Genomic DNA, 19,134 nt, shown 5'->3' on the forward strand with positions numbered 1-19,134 from the left:
ACACAAACAATAGGGAGAGCCTGTCTGACATTGCAGTACAATACACATTAGCATCTCTTGTAAGTACAGACCCCCATTTGAAGCAATCCAAATCATCAATCTTTCACTCCCAGTGACGTCACAGTTATCTATATTATATTGTGAATAAAATATACGTTTATGATATTTGTAAATTAGTCCATTCCTTTTTTACTCACAATTTGTTCAGTGTCCCAACTTTTTTGGAATTGGGTTTGTATATTCATCATGGCTGGGGGAATGCTGGTCACATTTCTTCTAATAATAAAACAAAAAAACACACCTCTATATGTTGGTGAAACCTTCCCGCACAAAATGCACTCAGTCAATGAAAGCTAAGGACTCCATTTTTATTTTTCTCCGGCTATCAATGGCCAACACGGGACAACACCTCATCCATGTCTCTGGTGATCTCTGATCTCCTTATGAAGTGTTTCTTACATGATGAAGATCAGCCATGGAGTATATCTGAGGTGTATATCAGGGTGTGCTTCTTCCCCACATGTCCACCAACATTCATATAGAAGACATTTCCCGCACACAAGGCACTAATACAACTCCAGGGTTGTGTGGGACCCCTGATGTACAGGAAGACAGGACTTCAGTAGGGAACATTTCCCTCACTCAGGACAGGAATACGGCTTCTCCCCTGTGTGAGATCTCTGATGTGCGGAAAGATTGGACTTATCTGAAAAACATTTCCCGCACTCAGGACAGGAAAATGGCTTTTCCCCCGTGTGCAATCTCTGATGTGTGAAAAGAGTGGACTTTTGTGAAAAACATTTTCCGCACTCAGGACACGAATACGGCTTCTCCCCCGTGTGAGATCTCTGATGTGTGGAAAGAGTGGTCTTACATGAAAAACATTTACCGCACTCAGGACAGGAATAAGGCTTTTCCCCCGTGTGAGATCTCTGATGTTTGTCAAGATTGGACTTCTGTGGAAAACATTTCCCGCACTCAGGACAGGAATACGGCTTTTCCCCCGTGTGCAATCTCTGATGTGTAAAAAGAACGGACTTCTGTGAAAAACATTTCCCGCACTCAGGACAGGAATACGGCTTTTCCCTTGTGTGCAATCTCTGATGTCTGGAAAGATGGGACTTACATAAAAAACATTTCCCGCACTCAGGACAGGAATACGGCTTTTCCCCTGTGTGAGATCTCTGATGTCTGGAAAGAGTGAACTTCTGTGAAAAACATTTCCCGCACTCAGAACAGGAATACGGCTTTTCCCCCGTGTGCAATCTCTGATGTGTGTAAAGATAGGACCTCTGTGAAAAACATTTCCCGCACTCAGGACAGGAATATGGCTTTTCCCCCGTGTGCAATCTCTGATGTGTGTAAAGATGGGACTTATCTGAAAAACATTTCCCGCACTCAGGACAGGAATACAGCTTTTCGCCCGTGTGCAATCTCTGATGTGTGGAAAGATTGGACATATCTGAAAAACATTTCCCGCACTCAGGACAGGAATACGGCTTTTCCCCCGTGTGCAATCTCTGATGTGTGGAAAGATGGGACTTCCGTGAAAAACATTTCCCGCACTCAGGACAGGAATAAGGCCTTTCCCCTGTGTGCAATCTCTGATGTGTGTAAAGAGTGGACTTCTGTGAAAAACATTTCCCGCACTCAGGACAGGAATACGGCTTCTCCCCGGTGTGCAATCTCTGATGTTTGTAAAGAGTGGACTTCTGTGAAAAACATTTCCCGCACTCAGGACAGGAATACAGCTTTTCGCCCGTGTGCAATCTCTGATGTGTGGAAAGATTGGACTTATCTGAAAAACATTTCCCGCACTCAGGACAGGAATACGGCATTTCTTTCGTGTGCAATCTCTGATGTTTGAAAAGATCGGACTTTCGTGAAAAACATTTCCCGCACTCAGGACAAGAAAATGGCTTTTCTCCTGTGTGCAATCTCTCATGTGTGAAAAGATCGGACTTTCGTGAAAAACATTTCCCGCACTCAGGACAGGAATATGGCTTTTCCCCCGTGTGAAATCTCTGATGTGTGAAAAGATGGGACTTCTGTGAAAAACATTTCCCACACTCAGAACAGGAATACGGCTTTTCTCCTGTGTGCAATCTCCGATGCGTGTAAAGAGTGGACTTCTGTGAAAAACATTTCCCGCACTCAGGACAGGAATACGGCTTCTCCCCATTGTGAGTTCTTTTATGCATATTAAATTTGACTTTAGAAGGGAAACACTTCCCGCACTCAGTACAGGAAAACCTCCTATGTTTTGGAAGGACAGCACCGTCCCTCACAGTCTGAGGTTCCTCAGGATAAGAGAAATATGATGGTCCGGCACTGTCCCTCACAGTCTGAGGTTCCTCAGGATAAGAGGAGTACGATGGTCCGGCACTGTCCCTCACAGTCTGAGGTTCCTCAGGATAAGAGAAATACGATGGTCTGACACCTTGCCCTACAGTCTGAGGTTCCTCAGGATAAGAGGAATATGATGGTCCGGCACCGTCCCTCACAGTCTGAGGTTCCTCAGGATAAGAGGAATACGATGGTCTGGCACTGTGCCTCACAGTCTGAGGTTCCTCAGGATAAGAAGAATACGATGGTCTGGCACTGTCCCTCAGAGTCTGAGGTTCCTCGGGATAAGAGGAATACGATGGTCCGGCACTGTCCCTCACAGTCTGAGGTTCCTCAGGATAAGAGGAATACCATGGTCCGGCACAGTCCCTCACAGTCTGAGGCTCCTCAGGGTAAGAGGAATACGATGGTCCGGCACTGTCCCTCACAGTCTGAGGTTCCTCAGGATAAGAGGAATACGATGGTCTGACACCTTGCCTTACAGTCTGAGGTTCCTCAGGATAAGAGGAATACGATGGTCCGGCACCGTCCCTCACAGTCTGAGGCTCCTCAGGGTAAGAGGAATACGATGGTCCGGCACTGTCCCTCACAGTCTGAGGTTCCTCAGGATAAGAAAAATACGATGGTCCGGCACCGTCCCTCACAGTCTGAGGTTCCTCAGGATAAGAGGAATACGATGGTCCGGCACCGTCCCTCACAGTCTGAGGTTCCTCAGGATAAAAGGAATACGATGGTCTGGCACTGTCCCTCACAGTCTGATGTTCTTCAGGATAAGAGAAATACGATGGTCGGGCACTGTACCTCACAGTCTGAGGTTCCTCAGGATAAGAGGAATACGATGGTCCGGCACTGTCCCTCACAGTCTGAGGTTCCTCAGGATAAGAGGAATATGATGGTCCGGCACCATCTCTCACAGTCTGAGGTTCCTCAGGATAAAAGGAATACGATGGTCTGGCACTGTCCCTCACAGTCTGATGTTCTTCAGGATAAGAGAAATACGATGGTCGGGCACTGTCCCTCACAGTCTGAGGTTCCTCAGGATAAGAGGAATACGATGGTCCGGCACTGTCCCTCACAGTCTGAGGTTCCTCAAGATAAGAGGAATACGATGGTCCATCTACACTGTGTGATGCAGGATGGAAATTTGAGGTAGCCGGGTTTTCTCCTGGACTATACTGTGTGATGTCCTCATCTTCTACTTTACAGTCTGGAGACAAAGTGAGACAATCCTCTGAGGTTTTCCTCGTCTCCCATCCATGCACTAAAATAGAAATACAAAAATTATTACTAGACATGAGCAGATTGGTTCCCTTAAACTAGAACTCCGCCCACATCAGGCAACTTTGTCTCTGAGGAGCTTACAATTCCACCCTCAAGGTAAGTAGTAAATGAGTCCTCTGATCTCCTACCAGTTCATTTCTTTATTCATGGACCTTAGTCAGAGAGTGAGGAAACAACGAGAACCATCTTTTATAGGAGTGACAGTGATGAGGGGTGTGAAGGTACTCACCGTCACTGGGAGTGAAAGACAGATACTTAATGGTTTGGATTGCTTCAAGTGGGACAGTAATATTTGTCAGAAATATCTCTCAGGGAATATGAAGATTTAATCCCACTTTACACTGTGAGACCTATAGCCTGTTGCCATGAAGTCTGACTCCTAAATAATCATAGCAATACGTAGATGTGTATTCCATGTACTTCAATGTAGGAGATGGACAGACTGTCATTGGCAGTCTTGTCCTATTGTCTATCTATTGAGATGGAATGTGGATTGTGTTAAATCTGCCTGTCCCATTGTTAAATGTTAATGAGCCCACATTGTTCTGTATTCCAAGATTTCCTCCAAACACCACTCCAAATCACTCCCAAAGTCAGGGTCCTCAGACAGCCTCTAATAATAGCCCCAGGCCGCCATAGCAAAAGCCTTCCATTGGGCTGTCGTCTGCTGTCCATGGGCACACTTGGGTTACATACCAGCGGAGAGCTCTATAGCTCTCGTCCAACCGCATCTCCACCTGGACCAGCCTTCTTAACTCAGCTTTCCATTCCTTGTGCGGTTGTCTCCCCAAAAACACCATTAGTACTTCATACTGCGACCAGTACCTTTCCTGGAAGGAGGGGAGGATCTTTCCCTGGTGTCGCTGCTCACGGGCTAGCGCTTCCTCCCAGAGTTCCAAGGGAATTGAATCATGCCATCCTAGCAGGACCTTCTCTGACACTGGTCCCCTGTGCTGTATCCTCGCAACCTCCTTCCGAATTCCTCTTCCACGATGGCTGGTATCTGTACCTCTCCTCTTCTGCTCCCCGGACCTTGGATCCCGGTGGAGATTCAGATTTACCAGACTGCAGGAAGCATCCCACCACTGCCACCAATGTAACGAAACCATGACCCACACTGTGTTTGTAGTCTTCCATCAGTATATGGCTTCCTTGCAGTCATGAACATAGATATCAGATTTTCCCAGCCGCCCCCATACAAAGCTAGCCGACAACTTAGCTTGTACTGGAATCTCCATTTATTGAACAGTCACACAGAATTTATATACATCATTGACCTCCCCCTCCTGATCAGATTACCACACACAGGTCAGGGGGTGCCTGATTACATTATCATATGCAGATGAAATTGTATACAGAAACAGAATTAACCTGAACTAATTATCTAGCCATCTGGACAGAACAATGTGAGGTCATTAACATTTAACAATGGGACAGGCAGACTTAACACAATCCACATTCCATCTCAATAGATAGACAATAGGACAAGACTGCCAATGACAGTCTGGCCGTTGCCTACATTGAAGTACATGGAATACACATATACATATTGCTATGATTATTTAGGAGTCAGACTTCATGGCAGCAGGCTATAGGTTTCACAGTGTAAAGTGGGATTAAATCTTCATATTCCCTGATAGATATTGCTGACAAATATTACTGTCCCACTTGAAGCAATCCAAACCATTAAGTATCTGTCTTTCACTCCCAGTGATGGTGAGTACCGCCACAAGGGGATTATAGGACGAGTGTCCCCACCCCCTCTATCACTCATTGCCATCTTCCCAACTCAAGAAGTCCCGCACTTCCTTATTTAGCCCATGATTTAGTCATAAATAACAGCGGGGCTGAGCCCCACCAGAGGTCAGAGAGTGAGGATGGGAGGAGAACAACCAAGATGAAGACTGGACTGATCCTGAAGACCACCATCATTGGGTTACTGACTCCTCCCTCATTATCACTTTCTGTTTAAGGTTCCCAAGTTGGAGGATGTTATCACATTATTATCACCATGTAAAAGTCTGTCCTCCAATCAGATCATCAGATATAAAATGTCCAGCTGATAGGAAATGGGTGCAACAAAAGAGAATCCATATTATGTGTATATATAGCAGTGGGTAGAGGGGAGAGAGAAGGAGTCAGGAGTATGTAATGTACAACATAGAGTATATAGTGCAGGGGTCAGGAGTTTGTAATGTACAACATAGAGTATATAGTGCAGGGCTCAGGAGTATTTAATGTACAACATAGAGTATATATTGCAGGGGTCAGGAGTATGTAATGTACAATATAGAGTATATAGTGCAGGGGTCAGGAGTATGTAATGTACAATATAGAGTATATTTTGCAGGGGTCAGGAGTATGTCATGTACAATATAAAGTATATAGTGCAGGGGTCAGGAGTATGTCATGTACAACATAGAGTATATAGTGCAGGGGTCAGGAGTATGTAATGTACAATATATTTAATATAACAACCAGGGTAACACCCTCGGAGGAAGTCATAATGACGAAACCCATCAGTCCGAGCTGTACAGCATCTGGAAGTGAGGTGAACACGCTCAACAGGTCTTTGCCGCTTTGACAGTTCTCCCTCCCTCACAAAGAGATTGTGTGCGAGGGAAGGAGAGGGATTCTGTTAAACAAAGTGAGTGAGTCCATGTACAATATAGCGTATATATTAAAGGGGTCAGGAGTATGTCATATACAATATAGAGTATATAGTGCAGGGGTCAGGAGTATGTCATGTGCAATATAGAGTATATAGTGCAGGGGTCAGGAGAATGTAATTTACAATATAGAGTTGCAGGGGCCAGGAGTATGTAATCTACAACATAGAGTATATAATGCAGGGGTCAGGAGTGTGTAATGTACAACATAGAGTATATATTGAAGGGGTCAGGAGTATATGATTTACAACATAGAGTATATATTGCAGGGGTCAGGAGTATATAATTTACAACATAGAGTATATAGTGCTGGGGTCAGGAGTATGTAATGTACAACATAGAGTATATATTGCAGGGGTCAGGAGTATGTCATGTACAATATAGAGTATACATTGCAGGGGTCAAGAGTATGTAATGTACAATATATTTAATATAACAACCAGGGTAACACCCTCGGAGGAAGTCATAATGACGAAACCCATCAGTCCGAGCTGTACAGCATCTGGAAGTGAGGTGAACACGCTCAACAGGTCTTTGCCACTTTGACAGTTCTCCCTCCCTCACAAAGAGATTGTGTGCGAGGGAAGGAGAGGGATTCTGTTAAACAAAGTGAGTGAGTCCATTTTGCGCAATGCCACACAACAGTCAAACTAATCATCAGTGCAGCCCCATCCGTGCCGACTCATTAGTGCCCATCAGTGCCACCTCACTAGTGCCCATTAGTGCTGCCTCATTAGTGCCCATCAGTGCTGCCCTATGAGGGCCCATCAGTGCTGCCTCATTAGTGCCCATCAGTGCCACCTCATTAGTGCCCATCAGTACCGCCTCATTAGTGCCCATCAGTGCAGCCTCATCAGTGCCGCCTCATTAGTGCCAATCAGTGCCGCCTCATTAGTGCCCATCAGTGCAGCCCCATCATTGCCCATCAGGGCCACCTCATTAGTGCCCATCAGTGCCTTCTTATTTTTGCCCATCAGTGCCGCCTCATTAGTGTCCATCAGTGAAGCCTCATCAGTGCTGCCTCATTAGTTCCACCTCATTAGTGCCGCCTCAATAGTGCAGCCCCATCAGTGCCCATCAGTGCTGCCTCATTAGTTCCTATCTGTGCCCCCTTATTAGTGCCCAACAGTGCAGCCCCATCAGTGCACATCAGTGCCAGCTCATTAGTTCCCATCAGTGCCACCTCATTAGTGCCCACCAGTGTCGCCTCATTAGTGCCCATCAGTGCCGCCTCTTTAGTGCCCATCAGTGCTGCCCCATCAGTAAATATCAGTGCAACCTCATTAGTGCCCATCAGTGCCACCCCATTAGTGCCCATCAGTGCCGCCTCATTAGTGCCCATGAGTGCAGCCCCATCAGTGCCACCTCATTAGTGCCCATCAGTGCCGCCTCATTAGTGCCCATCAGTGAAGCCGCATCATTGCCTATCAGTGCCGCCTCATTAGTGCCCATCAGTGCAGTCCCATCAGTGCCCATCAGTGCCGCCTCATTAGTGCCCATCAGTGAAGCCCCATCAGTGCTGCCTCATTAGTACCGATCAGTGCCACCTCATTAGTGTCCATCAGTTGTGCCCCATCAGTGCCGCCTGATTAGGGCCCATCAGTGCACACCCACAAGGGCCCATTAGTTCCGCCTCATTAGTGCCCATCAGTTCTGCCTCAATAGTACCCATAAGTGTAGCCCCATCAGTGGCGCCGAATTAGTGCCCATCAGTGAAGCCCCATCAGTGCTGCCTCATTGGTGCCCAACAGTGCCGCCTCATTAGTACCCATCAGTGCTGCCCCATCAGTCCTGCCTCATTAGTGCCCATCAGTGTAGCCCCATCAGTGCCACCGCATTAGTGCCCATCAGTGCCACCTGATTAGTGAAGCCTCATTTTATTTTTATATGAAGGTGGCAGCACATGGTACACTTTGAATATTTATTTGATTGAGGTTCCTCCTGAGTACGGGGACCTGGGATTATATATAAATTATACAGTGTAAGGATCAGGACTCATAATATTGGTATTCAGTAATCAGTTGCAGAGGTCCCACATCGCTGCCTCCATCTCCTGAGACTAAACTCGGTGACTTGGGTGTGAGACTATACAGACATATCCCTCCACCCAGCACAGCCAGCAAACAACCCCAGGAGAAACGTTCTGCCATAGATTTTGCTAGACCCAGCATGGGGCAGAAGACTCAAGGTACATACCCCAGGTGTCGCCTATGGTGAAGGAGGAATGACCCACCTGTGCTGATCTCTGTAGGAGTGTCCTCCTCTATAAATGTCCCCGTTATTCCATCCTCCTCCATAGACTGCTGATCATCCCTCACATACGTCTCTTCTTCTTCTTCTTCTTCTTTAACCTCAAATTTTATATCGATTGGATCTCCACTCTAGATCAAGATAATGAGAGTGAATATTATCTGTAAAATATGAGTTTTATTATTGTGACATCACATAAAAAAATCCCCACATTGTCTCCATGAGTCTGAGTTTTATAATCTCCGTCCCACCAACCTTGTAACAATGGGGGATGGGGTGACCTTCCTGTGTGGAGTCCCGGGAATACAGAGGACGGGGACATCTCTCTGGTGGGTTCCTGGTATTTGGTGGCTCCATCATATCCTTGTGTCCTTCTGAAATCTCCTCCATCACTCCGTACTCCTCATCCTCCTCTTTATACTCTTCTTTAACCACTTAAGGACCACGCCTATGTCTGACACTTGTTGCTTACAACTTAAAATCAGTTTTTTTTTCTAGAAAATTACTTAGAACCCTCAACATTATATATATATATATTTTTTTTTTTAACAAAGACTCTGGAGAATAAAATGGCGGTCGTTGCAATATTTTAGGTCACATGATATTTGTGCAGCGGTCTTTCAAATTCAACTATTTTAGGAAAAAATACACTTTACTAAACTTAAAAAAAAAAAAAGAAACAGTAAATTTAGCCCAATTTTTTTGTATTTTGTGAAAGATGATGTCACACCGAGTAATTAGATACCTAACATGTCACGGTTTAAAATTGCGCACACTCGTGAAATGGCGACAAACTACGGTGCCTAAAAATCTCCATAGGCGATGCTTTAAAAATTTTAACGGTTACCAGTTTAGAGTTACAGAGGAGGTCTAGGACTAGAATTATTGCTCCCGCTCTGACGATCACGGAGAGGAGATTGTAGGTCCCTCGTCCCAGCAGCAGCCAACAGCACTGGGAGTGGAGATGGTTGGTCCCCCTATCCAGAACCAGCCAGCATTACTGGGAGAGGAGATTGGTAGTCCCTTGACCCAGCAGCAGCCAACAGCACTGGGAGTGGAGACGGTTGGTCCCGCTATGCAGCACCAGCCAGCATTACTTTTTTTTTTTTTTTTTTCAAATTTTATTTTTCTTTTATTTATTCCAATTCATAAACATATACATGTCATTCCTTACATTTTTAACTTCCAAAAACATCGTGACTGACATATTATATCATAGCCATTCTCAAAAAAAAACCTTTTCTACCCAGTCCCTTCCCTCCTTCCCTTCTTCTTCCCCCCAAAAAAAAAAAAAAAAAAAAAAAGAAAAAGGAAAAAGGAAAAATATAAGTTTCTCTCCCCTCTCTTCCCAATCGGCCTTTCATGGAGATCTCAAGACTATCAGTATTCCGCTCGCCATTTTTTATCTATTTCTAATCAGCCAGTTCTTATTCTATCATTAATGATTGACATTCCTCTGATTTAACATACTCTTTCCATTGTTTCCATTTCTTCTCATATTTATCTGATTGTTGGCAGGCAGACATTACCAGATTCTCTAATTTACTTATTTCCTCAACCTTCTTTATCCACATTTTTATATTAGGGGGGTCAGTATCCCTCCATTTAAGAGGGATACATATTTTAGCTGCGTTTATAAAATGTGGCATAATAGATTGTTTATATCCCTGAATGGGTGTGCTGGGTGTATGGAACAGAAAGAGAGCCGGTTCTTTTGAGATTTGACAGTTCATAATTTCCTGTATCGTCTTCCAGATCTGTTCCCAGAATATTTCTACTCCGGGACATGACCAAAATATATGGAACATTGTCCCTCTTCCCGTCCCACACCTCCAGCACCGATCTGTGTTTGTCCTAGAGATCTTGTTCATTTTTACTGGGGTATAATACCATCTGACTAGTATTTTGTAATTTAATTCTTGTATTCTGACACATCTTGAGGTTGAAAATACTGATTTGATTATTTGCTTTTCTCGTTCTACCGAGAAAGTAATGTCCATTTCTTTTTCCCATTCCCTCAAAAACGGTAGTTTACATCGTTCTGTTGATGTCATTAATAAAGCGTACAGTTTAGATATAGCATGGTCTAACATTCCCTGCTGAGTACACATTTTTTCGTAAGTTGTTAAATCTTTGTCTCCTTGAGTGGGGAGTTGTAAAGATCTCAAAAAATGGCGTAATTGAAAGGCCCTCCATAAATCTAGGCCGAAAGGGCCCAAGGGGTCCATTAACTCACTTACTGTTACCCATCTTAACTCCAAAATAAAGTCAGATATCTGAAAAATTCCCTTTTCCAGCAGGGTTTTAAACTTCCCATCTTGGTATCCTGTAACAAAATGGGGGTTCCCCAGTACTGGATACAGCAGGGAACTTTCCCGTATCAGCTTCTCCTGTTCAAATATTTTTGCACATACTTTAACCGTGTTTCCTATAATCGGGTGTTTCTTGATCGAGGCTGGTATTATTTTATAACACCATGGAGCTCTTTTAAGCGGGATTTCACATTGTGATTGTTCTAAGTTTGGCCATATCTTTTGTTCTCCATGTCTGCACCAGTCTATCACTCTACCCAATTGTATAGCTTGGTAGTATCTCTTCATATTTGGAACAGCTAAACCACCCTCTACTCTAGACTTAGTTAGATATTTTTTCCCTATTCTCGGGCGTTTCGATTTCCATATAAAATTCATTATCAGGGTTTCAATTTGGGGTGGAATATATATAGGGAGTGCCTGGAAAATATACAGAAACTTTGGCAATATACTCATTTTAACTATATTACACCTTCCAATCCAGGAATGCATTCCTCCTTTCCATTTCTGTAGCAATAAATCTACTGTTTTAATTAAAGGTATAAAGTTCTGTGTGAATAATTGGGAGATTCTGGGTGTGATCAGTGTTCCCAAATATTTTAGAGCCGTCTTTGTCCAATTCAATTTAAAGTTTGAACTTAATTGTTGTTGAAGTATCTCTGGAATCTCTACGCCCATTGTTTCGGATTTAGAGAGGTTTATCCTCATATTAGATTGGGTTCCGTATATTTCTAATTCATGTAACAGATTGGGGAGTGATATGACTGGGTTCGTAATCGAGAACATTACATCGTCTGCGTATGCTGATAATTTATGTTGTTCTTTGCCCACTTTAATGCCTGAAATGTCCGGGTTCGCTCGAATTCTACACAGGAAGGGTTCTAAGGATAATACGAATAGAAGAGGGGATAAGGGACACCCCTGCCTCGTTCCGTTTGTAATGGGGAATTCCGTTGATAATATTCCATTTACCCTTACTTTTGCCGTAGGCATTGAGTAGCTCTGGGTTATCCATTTGAGCATTTTCTCTCCTATCCCTATGTGTCGGAGCACAACAAACATATACTCCCATTTAACCCTGTCGAACGCTTTTTCCGCGTCGGTATTAAGTAGGATACTCTGTGTTTTATTTTGATGTATTATATGTAGTAGATTCAACAGTTTAGTCGTGTTGTCCCTCGCTTCTCGAGTTGGCACAAATCCAACCTGGTCCAGATGGATCAACCTCTTCAAATATTTCTGTAATCTTGTGGCTAAGATCTTCGTGAAGATCTTAAAGTCTATGTTCAATAGCGAAATCGGTCTGTAGCTTTTGCATGAGGTGGGATCTTTCCCCTCCTTAGGGATTACCGATATATGTGCATGTATTGTTTCTTTGGGGATTCTATTCCCTGTTCCCCATGCATTAAACATTTCAATCATGAATTCTTTCAAATATGGTATTAACTTTTTATAATATTGAATAGTGAATCCATCTGGACCAGGTGCTCTCCCAGTTTTAGTATTTTTTATAGTCTCCATTAATTCTCCCAGTGTGATTGGTGATTCAAGTATGTTAATTTCTTCCTCTAATAGCTGTGGCATTTGTGACGTGCGTACATATTCCTCCATTCGGCCTTGTGGGGTTGTGGGGCTTTGAAGATTATACAATGCTTCATAATATTTTCTAAATTCTTCTACTATCTCTTTAGGATAAGTAATTTTTTTCCCTGCATCAGTTACTATATTTGGTATGTATGTTGTTAGGGTTTGCTCTCTGAGAGATTTAGCCAATAACTTCCCACATTTATCCCCTGTTTCATAGAAAACCTTTTTAGATTTTTGGATTGCCGCTTTGGCTCTAAATAAGAGAAGTTCATTGATGTTATTCCTTATCTTTATAAGTTCTGCTATCCCTTCACCTGAGGGTGCATGTTTATGTTTTGCTTCTGTTTTATGTAAGGATTGAAGTAGAAGGTCTAATTGTTTCGTTCGTTGTTTTTTGATCCTTGATCCGTGTTTAATAAGAATACCTCGTATGACTGCTTTATGGGCTTCCCATATAATACCTGGGTCTGTGTCTTCGATGGTATTAGTTTGAAAGAAAAAATTTATTTCTGATTCTACTTCTGTCATGGTCTCTTGGTCTTGTAATAAGTTTTCGTTTAGTCTCCAGGTCGTTTCTCTCTTTTGCTGCTTATTAGATAGTTCATATGTAATTATAATTGGGGCGTGATCTGACCAGGTTATTGAACCTATCCTTGTATCTTTTATAAAGTGTAATTGACTATGTGGAATTAAAAAGTAATCTATGTGGGAATATTGTTGGTGTAAATTAGAGTAGAATGAGTAGTCCCTTTCTCCTGGGTGCATCAAACGCCATACGTCTATTAATTGCTCCCTGTATAGTATTTTTGCGAACTGTTTTTGAACTCTTGGAGGAATTGAAGATGTACCTCGTGACGTGTCCTCAGATGGGATCAAAGGGATATTCAAGTCTCCCCCTATTATTAGTTGTCCCTCTCTAAAGTTGTTGAGTTTGTCCATACTTCCCCTCAGGAAAATGTCTTGTTGTAGATTTGGGACATATAAGTTAGCCAATGTAACCTCCGTTTCCTGTATGTTCCCTTTTATAAACAGAAACCGCCCATTTGGGTCATTCAGAATCTGTATACATTTCCATGGTAAGTTTCTCGAGACGAGGATGGACACGCCCCTCGACCTTGATTCTGAGTTCGTGGAATGGTATACTGTAGGAAAGTAGACATTACCCAATTTAGGACACTTATCCTCACGGAAATGTGTCTCCTGTATCATGGCAATGTCAACCCTTAATCTTTTCAAGTCATCTAACAAGATTCTCCTTTTCTCTGGAGTGTTAAGACCTTTTGCATTTACTGATACTATTCGTACGGTCTCCATTACCAAGACCAAAAGATAAGAAGGAGGGAGAGAAAAAAAAAAAAAAAAAAAGGGGGGATAAAGAAAAGGGGAACTTCCCACCCTTGACCTCTTTATTATAAAGAGATCCCTAATAAGCTTTACGCTAAGTTGCTCATCCAATTGTTATTGGTTCTTGAGCAAATTCCTATGTGGGGCACTGGCTGGAATAGGTCAGAGAGTTGAGGCACTCCCCTCCCTCTCCCTGCCCCGGCACGTCCTATTTCCTTATTCTATCAGGCATACAATTGTAATACTTTCACATATTTATCCCGACCCTAGTCTCCGCCCCCCCCACCGCCCCCCAAGGGAGCGGAGGGAGGAGGGGGGAGAGAAGAGGGGACAGAGGGGCTAGATCTTCTTCCAAAAAAAAAAAAAGGGGGGAAAAACCTGAATGGAAAAAGAGGTTTTGCCGAACCTATCCCCCGTATCTGCCCTTTCTCAGCAATATCTCCCAGCATTATTGCTCCAGAACATCTCTATTTTACTTATAAACATATTATCTAGAGGGTGGCATTGGTACATAGTATTCCCTCTCTACTTTGTCTCAAGAAAAAAAAAAAAAAAAAAGGGAAAAAATATTTCCCCTTTCTTCCTCTTTCCCTACCCCCTCCCTCTCTCCAGCACTCCGCTTACTGGCATCATTCACATGTGATAGTCAATGCCGGTAGTATTGTTAGTGTATTCCCCTAAAAAAAAAAAAAGAAGGGAGAGGGGGAGCCACGGAAACATATATGGTCTTCATCCAGAAGAAGAAAAAAAAAAAAAAGGGGCCATGCTGTTCTTTGCCCCCTGAACCTATATTCTTGGCAAAAAAAAAAAAAAAGGGGGAGGGGAGTCCCTTCGTCTTCACCTTAACCTCACCCTCGTTAAGGACCAAAAATTATGGTCTTAGTGTGTGCAATCGTAAAAAAAACAAAGTGATATCGACACTATTCCTAGGGTCGTGATTTTAAACTGTGAAATTACTTCCCTTTCACTACCTCACTACCTCATTTCTCCTCCCACTTTCTTCATGTGTATATTATCTAATCATTGTGTAAAAAGAAAAAAAAATAAATATATAAAAAGAAAAAAACCAACCAAACAACAAAAAAAAAGGGGGAAAAAGCCCCACATATAATCAGAAAAAAGATGGTGTCACCAAAAAAAAAGAAAAAAAACCACTTCATTCGTGTTTGTGTCTGTGAGAAAAAATAAATAAATAAGTAAAATAAAAAGGTTTTTCCAGGAGGGATCAGTAAGGGAGATTGAGGGACCCCCATCGCCAACTCCATTCTATACCCACTACGGAGGTATATACCTCCTTCTAAAAAAAAAAAAAAAAAAAAAAGGGGGAAAAAAAAAAAATAGGGGGGGGGGGGGGGGGACACAGAATATTCTTCCATAAACGTTTCCCATTTCATACATGTATACATATTTACCAAATTTCCCCTTCCTCCCTCCCCCTCAACTGTCCTATAGATATAGAGCCTTCAAAAAAAAAAAAAAAAGGAAAAGAGGGAAAAACGATTCATACCCCTTCCCCCTTAACAAAGAAGCGCCCTCCAAAGTTTTATCCCTCCCTCTCTCCCCCCCAGTCTCTTATACATCAGTGCTTTTCACATTTAGGACTCTTTATCTTCTTCCATTGGGTTTATCCTGCGGTCTCCCATAGGACTGTCCCATTGTCCTAGGGGAAATTGTTAGCCAGTTCTCCACCTGTACTGTTTCCACTCTCAGAAACTCAAATAGATCAGGCAGGTCTGCTGGGGTTCGGAGCATAAATGATTCTTTTTCTTTGAAAAAAGTTACTGCTAGTGGGTATCCCCATCTGTATTTGAATCCTTGCTGCTTCGCTCTTTCTAACACCGGACGCAGTAATGCTCTTCTGTAAAGTGTAGTTCTAGACAGGTCTGGGAGAATTTTGATTTTAGCGCCCTCACACTCAATTGAGCCTAAATCCCAGGCTTTACGGAGAATCTCCTCTTTTTGCGCATAATAATGTACTTTACATATGATGTCCCGTGGTCTGCTGGGGTCCACAAATCTGGGCCCTGCCACTCTATGGACTCTGTCTATTTCTATGTGTGCCATTGTCTGTGCTTGTGAGACCGGGGCTAATACTTTGAGAAAAATATCCCTCACCTTCTCCTGTAGGTCCTCACCCTCTGTCTCTGGTAGCCCCCTCAGCTTCAGGTTTCCCCTGCGACTTCTGTCTTCTAGGTCTTCAATATGTAACTGCATATTGATCAGTGTATCTGAAAGTGTCTCTGTGGTTTTCCTGACCTCTGTCACTTGGTCTTTCACTGTTGTAACTTCCATTGCTTTTGCACTGACCTTACTGGAGAGCTGGGTCATATCAGCACGAAGTTCCTGCATGTCCCGTCGGTGTGTCTCTTCGATCCGCATGATCAGTGCTTCTATCTCCGATTTCGTAGGTAATGCTTTCAGTAGCTCCTTAATTTCTGGGCTTTCTAATCTCTGATGGTTTTCAGTGGATTCCCTGCTCTCTTCAGCAATTACCGCTGGCGCCTGTATGTCTTTGTCCGTCATTTTTCCGGTATTATCTGCAGCCTGTACAACCTGTACAACCTGTGTACTCTGAAGACTCTGTTTGGTCTGAGTTCCGCCACGTGCAGCCGCCATCTTAGGGTCGGAGGTCCCAGCTGTCTGCTGTGAAAAGTATTGCTGGATGTCTCCCGATCTCCTCTGCACCTGGCGGCGTTCTACCGCAGAGCGTTCACTGGCTGAGCGGGTCACCCGGCGCGTCCTTGCCCAGTTGCTTGTTTGCATGCCGGTTTAATTCTTGTACCATGCCGGTCTAGGAGAGGGACATGCGGGAGCTCTTCAGACACACGTCCTCACATCTCCGCCTCTCCGAGCCACGCCCCCCCCAGCATTACTGGGAGAGGAGATTGTAGGTCCCTCGTCCTAGCAGCAGCCAACAGCACTGGGAGTGGAGACGGTTGGTCCCCCTATGCAGCACCAGCCAGCATTACTGGGAGAGGAGATTGTAGGACCCTTGTCCCAGCAGCAGCCAACAGCACTGGGGGTGCAGACGGTTGGTCCCCCTATGCAGCACCAGCCAGCATTACTGGGAGAGGAGATTGTAGGACCCTCGTCCCAGCAGCAGCCAACAGCACTAGGAGTGGAGACGGTTGGTCCCCCTATGCAGCACCAGCCAGCATTACTGGGAGAGGAGATTGTAGGTCCCTCGTCCCAGCAGCAGCCAACAGCACTGGGAGTGGAGACGGTTGGTCCCCCTATCCAGCACCAGCCAGCGTTACTGGGAGAGGAGATTGTAGGTCCCTCGTCCCAGCAGCAGCCAACAGCACTGGGAGTGGAGACGGTTGGTCCCCCTATGCAGCACCAGCCAGCATTACTGGGAGAGGAGATTGTAGGTCCCTCGTCCCAGCAGCAGCCAACAGCACTGGGAGTGGAGACGGTTGGTCCCCCTATCCAGCACCAGCCAGCGTTACTGGGAGAGGAGATTGTAGGTCCCTCGTCCCAGCAGCAGCCAACAGCACTAGGAGTGGAGACGGTTGGTCCCCCTATGCAGCACCAGCCAGCATTACTGGGAGAGGAGATTGTAGGTCCCTCGTCCCAGCAGCAGCCAAAAGCACTGGGAGTGGAGACGGTTGGTCCCCCTACCCAGCACCAGCCAGCATTACTGGGAGAGGAGATTGGTAGTCCCTTGACCCAGCAGCAGCCAACAGCACTGGGGGTGGAGAAGGTCGGTCGCACTACCCAGCCCCAGCCACGGATTACAGATTTACCTGACTTTTCATCTGAGGATGATATAAGTGATAAATCACCTGCCAAAGTGTTGGCACTGGGCCCGAGTTCCACCAGCCCATGCCCTGGACTTTCAGCAATTCCAGAGACTGGGGATTTCATAGACTTTTCTGCTGAGGAGGAACGTCCCAGTGAGCTTACAGCAGAAGAGCGGCATCCAGGCCTACCGCTGCTGACCTCTGCCTGCAACAATTGGTGACCCAAGAAGATGTGTGCAAGGCCACTGACTTTTCAGTTTACTTCCCTGTGGAAGAGCGGGCATCAGGGCCTAACATCACTGAGCTCTGCCCAACACCAGGGCCGGTACAAGGGGTGGGTGGGAAGGGCAGCTGCCCTGGGCGGAGTGTAGGAGGAGTGTGGGAGGGGGCGCCAAAACACTGAAGAATCACCTTGTTTTTAAGCTCCTGTGTTGCTAAAACATGTCCAAATGCAGAGCCAATAATGCGCCCACACCTTCTGCAGGCTTCCCGCCCCTTGCTGGAAAGGAGAGGAACACTCTCCTGGGCACAGGTTTCGTACAGGCTGGCTGGATGGATCGGGATCGTGAGAGCTCCTGTACAGGTGGGCGGAGCAAGCAGAGCACACTACACTGCAGCCTCGATCACTGCTTTCTGCCCAGCAGACATCGGAGCTCTCCTCTCCTCTCCTCTCCTCTAATCTCCTCTCCTCTCCTCTCCTCTCCTCTCCTCTCCTCCTCTGCACACTGAAGATAAGAGACAGATAGCAGACTGCATTTCCTCCTCCTGTGAGTCATGATCTGTCCTGTCCTGTTTTACTGTGCAATGCTGTGCTGTGCGCCTGTACTGACCCTTGCAGTGCCGGTTTACTAAAGAGAAAGTAAAATGTTTTGAATAGGTTAGGAATATACTGGGACTTTTCAGGCTCCACATACTGTAAATGTATTCCACACATACACACTATATATTAATCCTGCCTTTTAATAAGATATAATGTGTATGTGGAATACATCTACAGTATGTGGAGCCTGAAAAGTCCCATTATATTCCTAACCTATTCAAAGATTGACCATAACCAGGTGATGTGTTGCAGCCCAACTCCAGCAAAGTGAAACAGTCCACCCTTGCAGTGCTGGAGGAAATAGCCTCATGTATACTTTCTCCAGCCAGCTACAGTGCTCTCCTCTACCACCCAAAGTCTCATCACATACCATGCAGGAACATTAACCCTGTATGGTATGATGAGACAGGAGTGTGACCCAGTCAGTCACAGTTTACCCAGGAGCTTCCGAGGACCAGTCACAGCACTGGAGAGAGCCTACTGGAGCAAGGAGTAAGGTAAAGCTGGGTACACATGAAACAAAATTTGTTCGGTTCAGCAGGGACCAGCTGAATTTTGATCTATGTGTGGCCTTGCCTGTCAGAATGGGAGCTTCTGTAGAATGGGAGCCTGCTGAAAATCCTTGTTTGATCAGCAGCTTGCAGCCAATCAGCTGCAATGCTGATCAGTGTACTCTGACAGAGAAGAGTCCCCAGCGTCAGAATACGTCTCGTGGAAGGGATTTCTTCATCCACCTCTTGTGTGGATGGATGAATCTGTAAGTGTTTTTTTTTTCAATTCAG

The 19,134-nt window shown here is 44.8% G+C and overlaps 1 protein-coding gene across 1 annotated transcript in view; it reads right to left on the minus strand.

Annotated features, from left to right (window-relative positions):
* Positions 1–19,134, minus strand: part of LOC309543550 (uncharacterized protein) — a gene marked incomplete at both ends in the record, with an annotated part of 152,336 nt that overhangs the window by 101,379 nt on the left and 31,823 nt on the right. The window contains 4 exons of the mRNA XM_082276022.1: positions 658–1,770; positions 1,819–1,985; positions 3,315–3,607; positions 8,530–8,677. Coding sequence (XP_082132148.1) covers positions 658–1,770; positions 1,819–1,985; positions 3,315–3,607; positions 8,530–8,677 — 1,721 coding nt within the window. The remainder of the gene's footprint in view (positions 1–657; positions 1,771–1,818; positions 1,986–3,314; positions 3,608–8,529; positions 8,678–19,134) is intronic.

Source organism: Pelophylax lessonae (assembly GCF_965119305.1).
Source record: "Pelophylax lessonae genome assembly, contig: HAP1_SCAFFOLD_197, whole genome shotgun sequence".
In the NCBI taxonomy this organism is placed as follows: domain Eukaryota; kingdom Metazoa; phylum Chordata; class Amphibia; order Anura; family Ranidae; genus Pelophylax; species Pelophylax lessonae.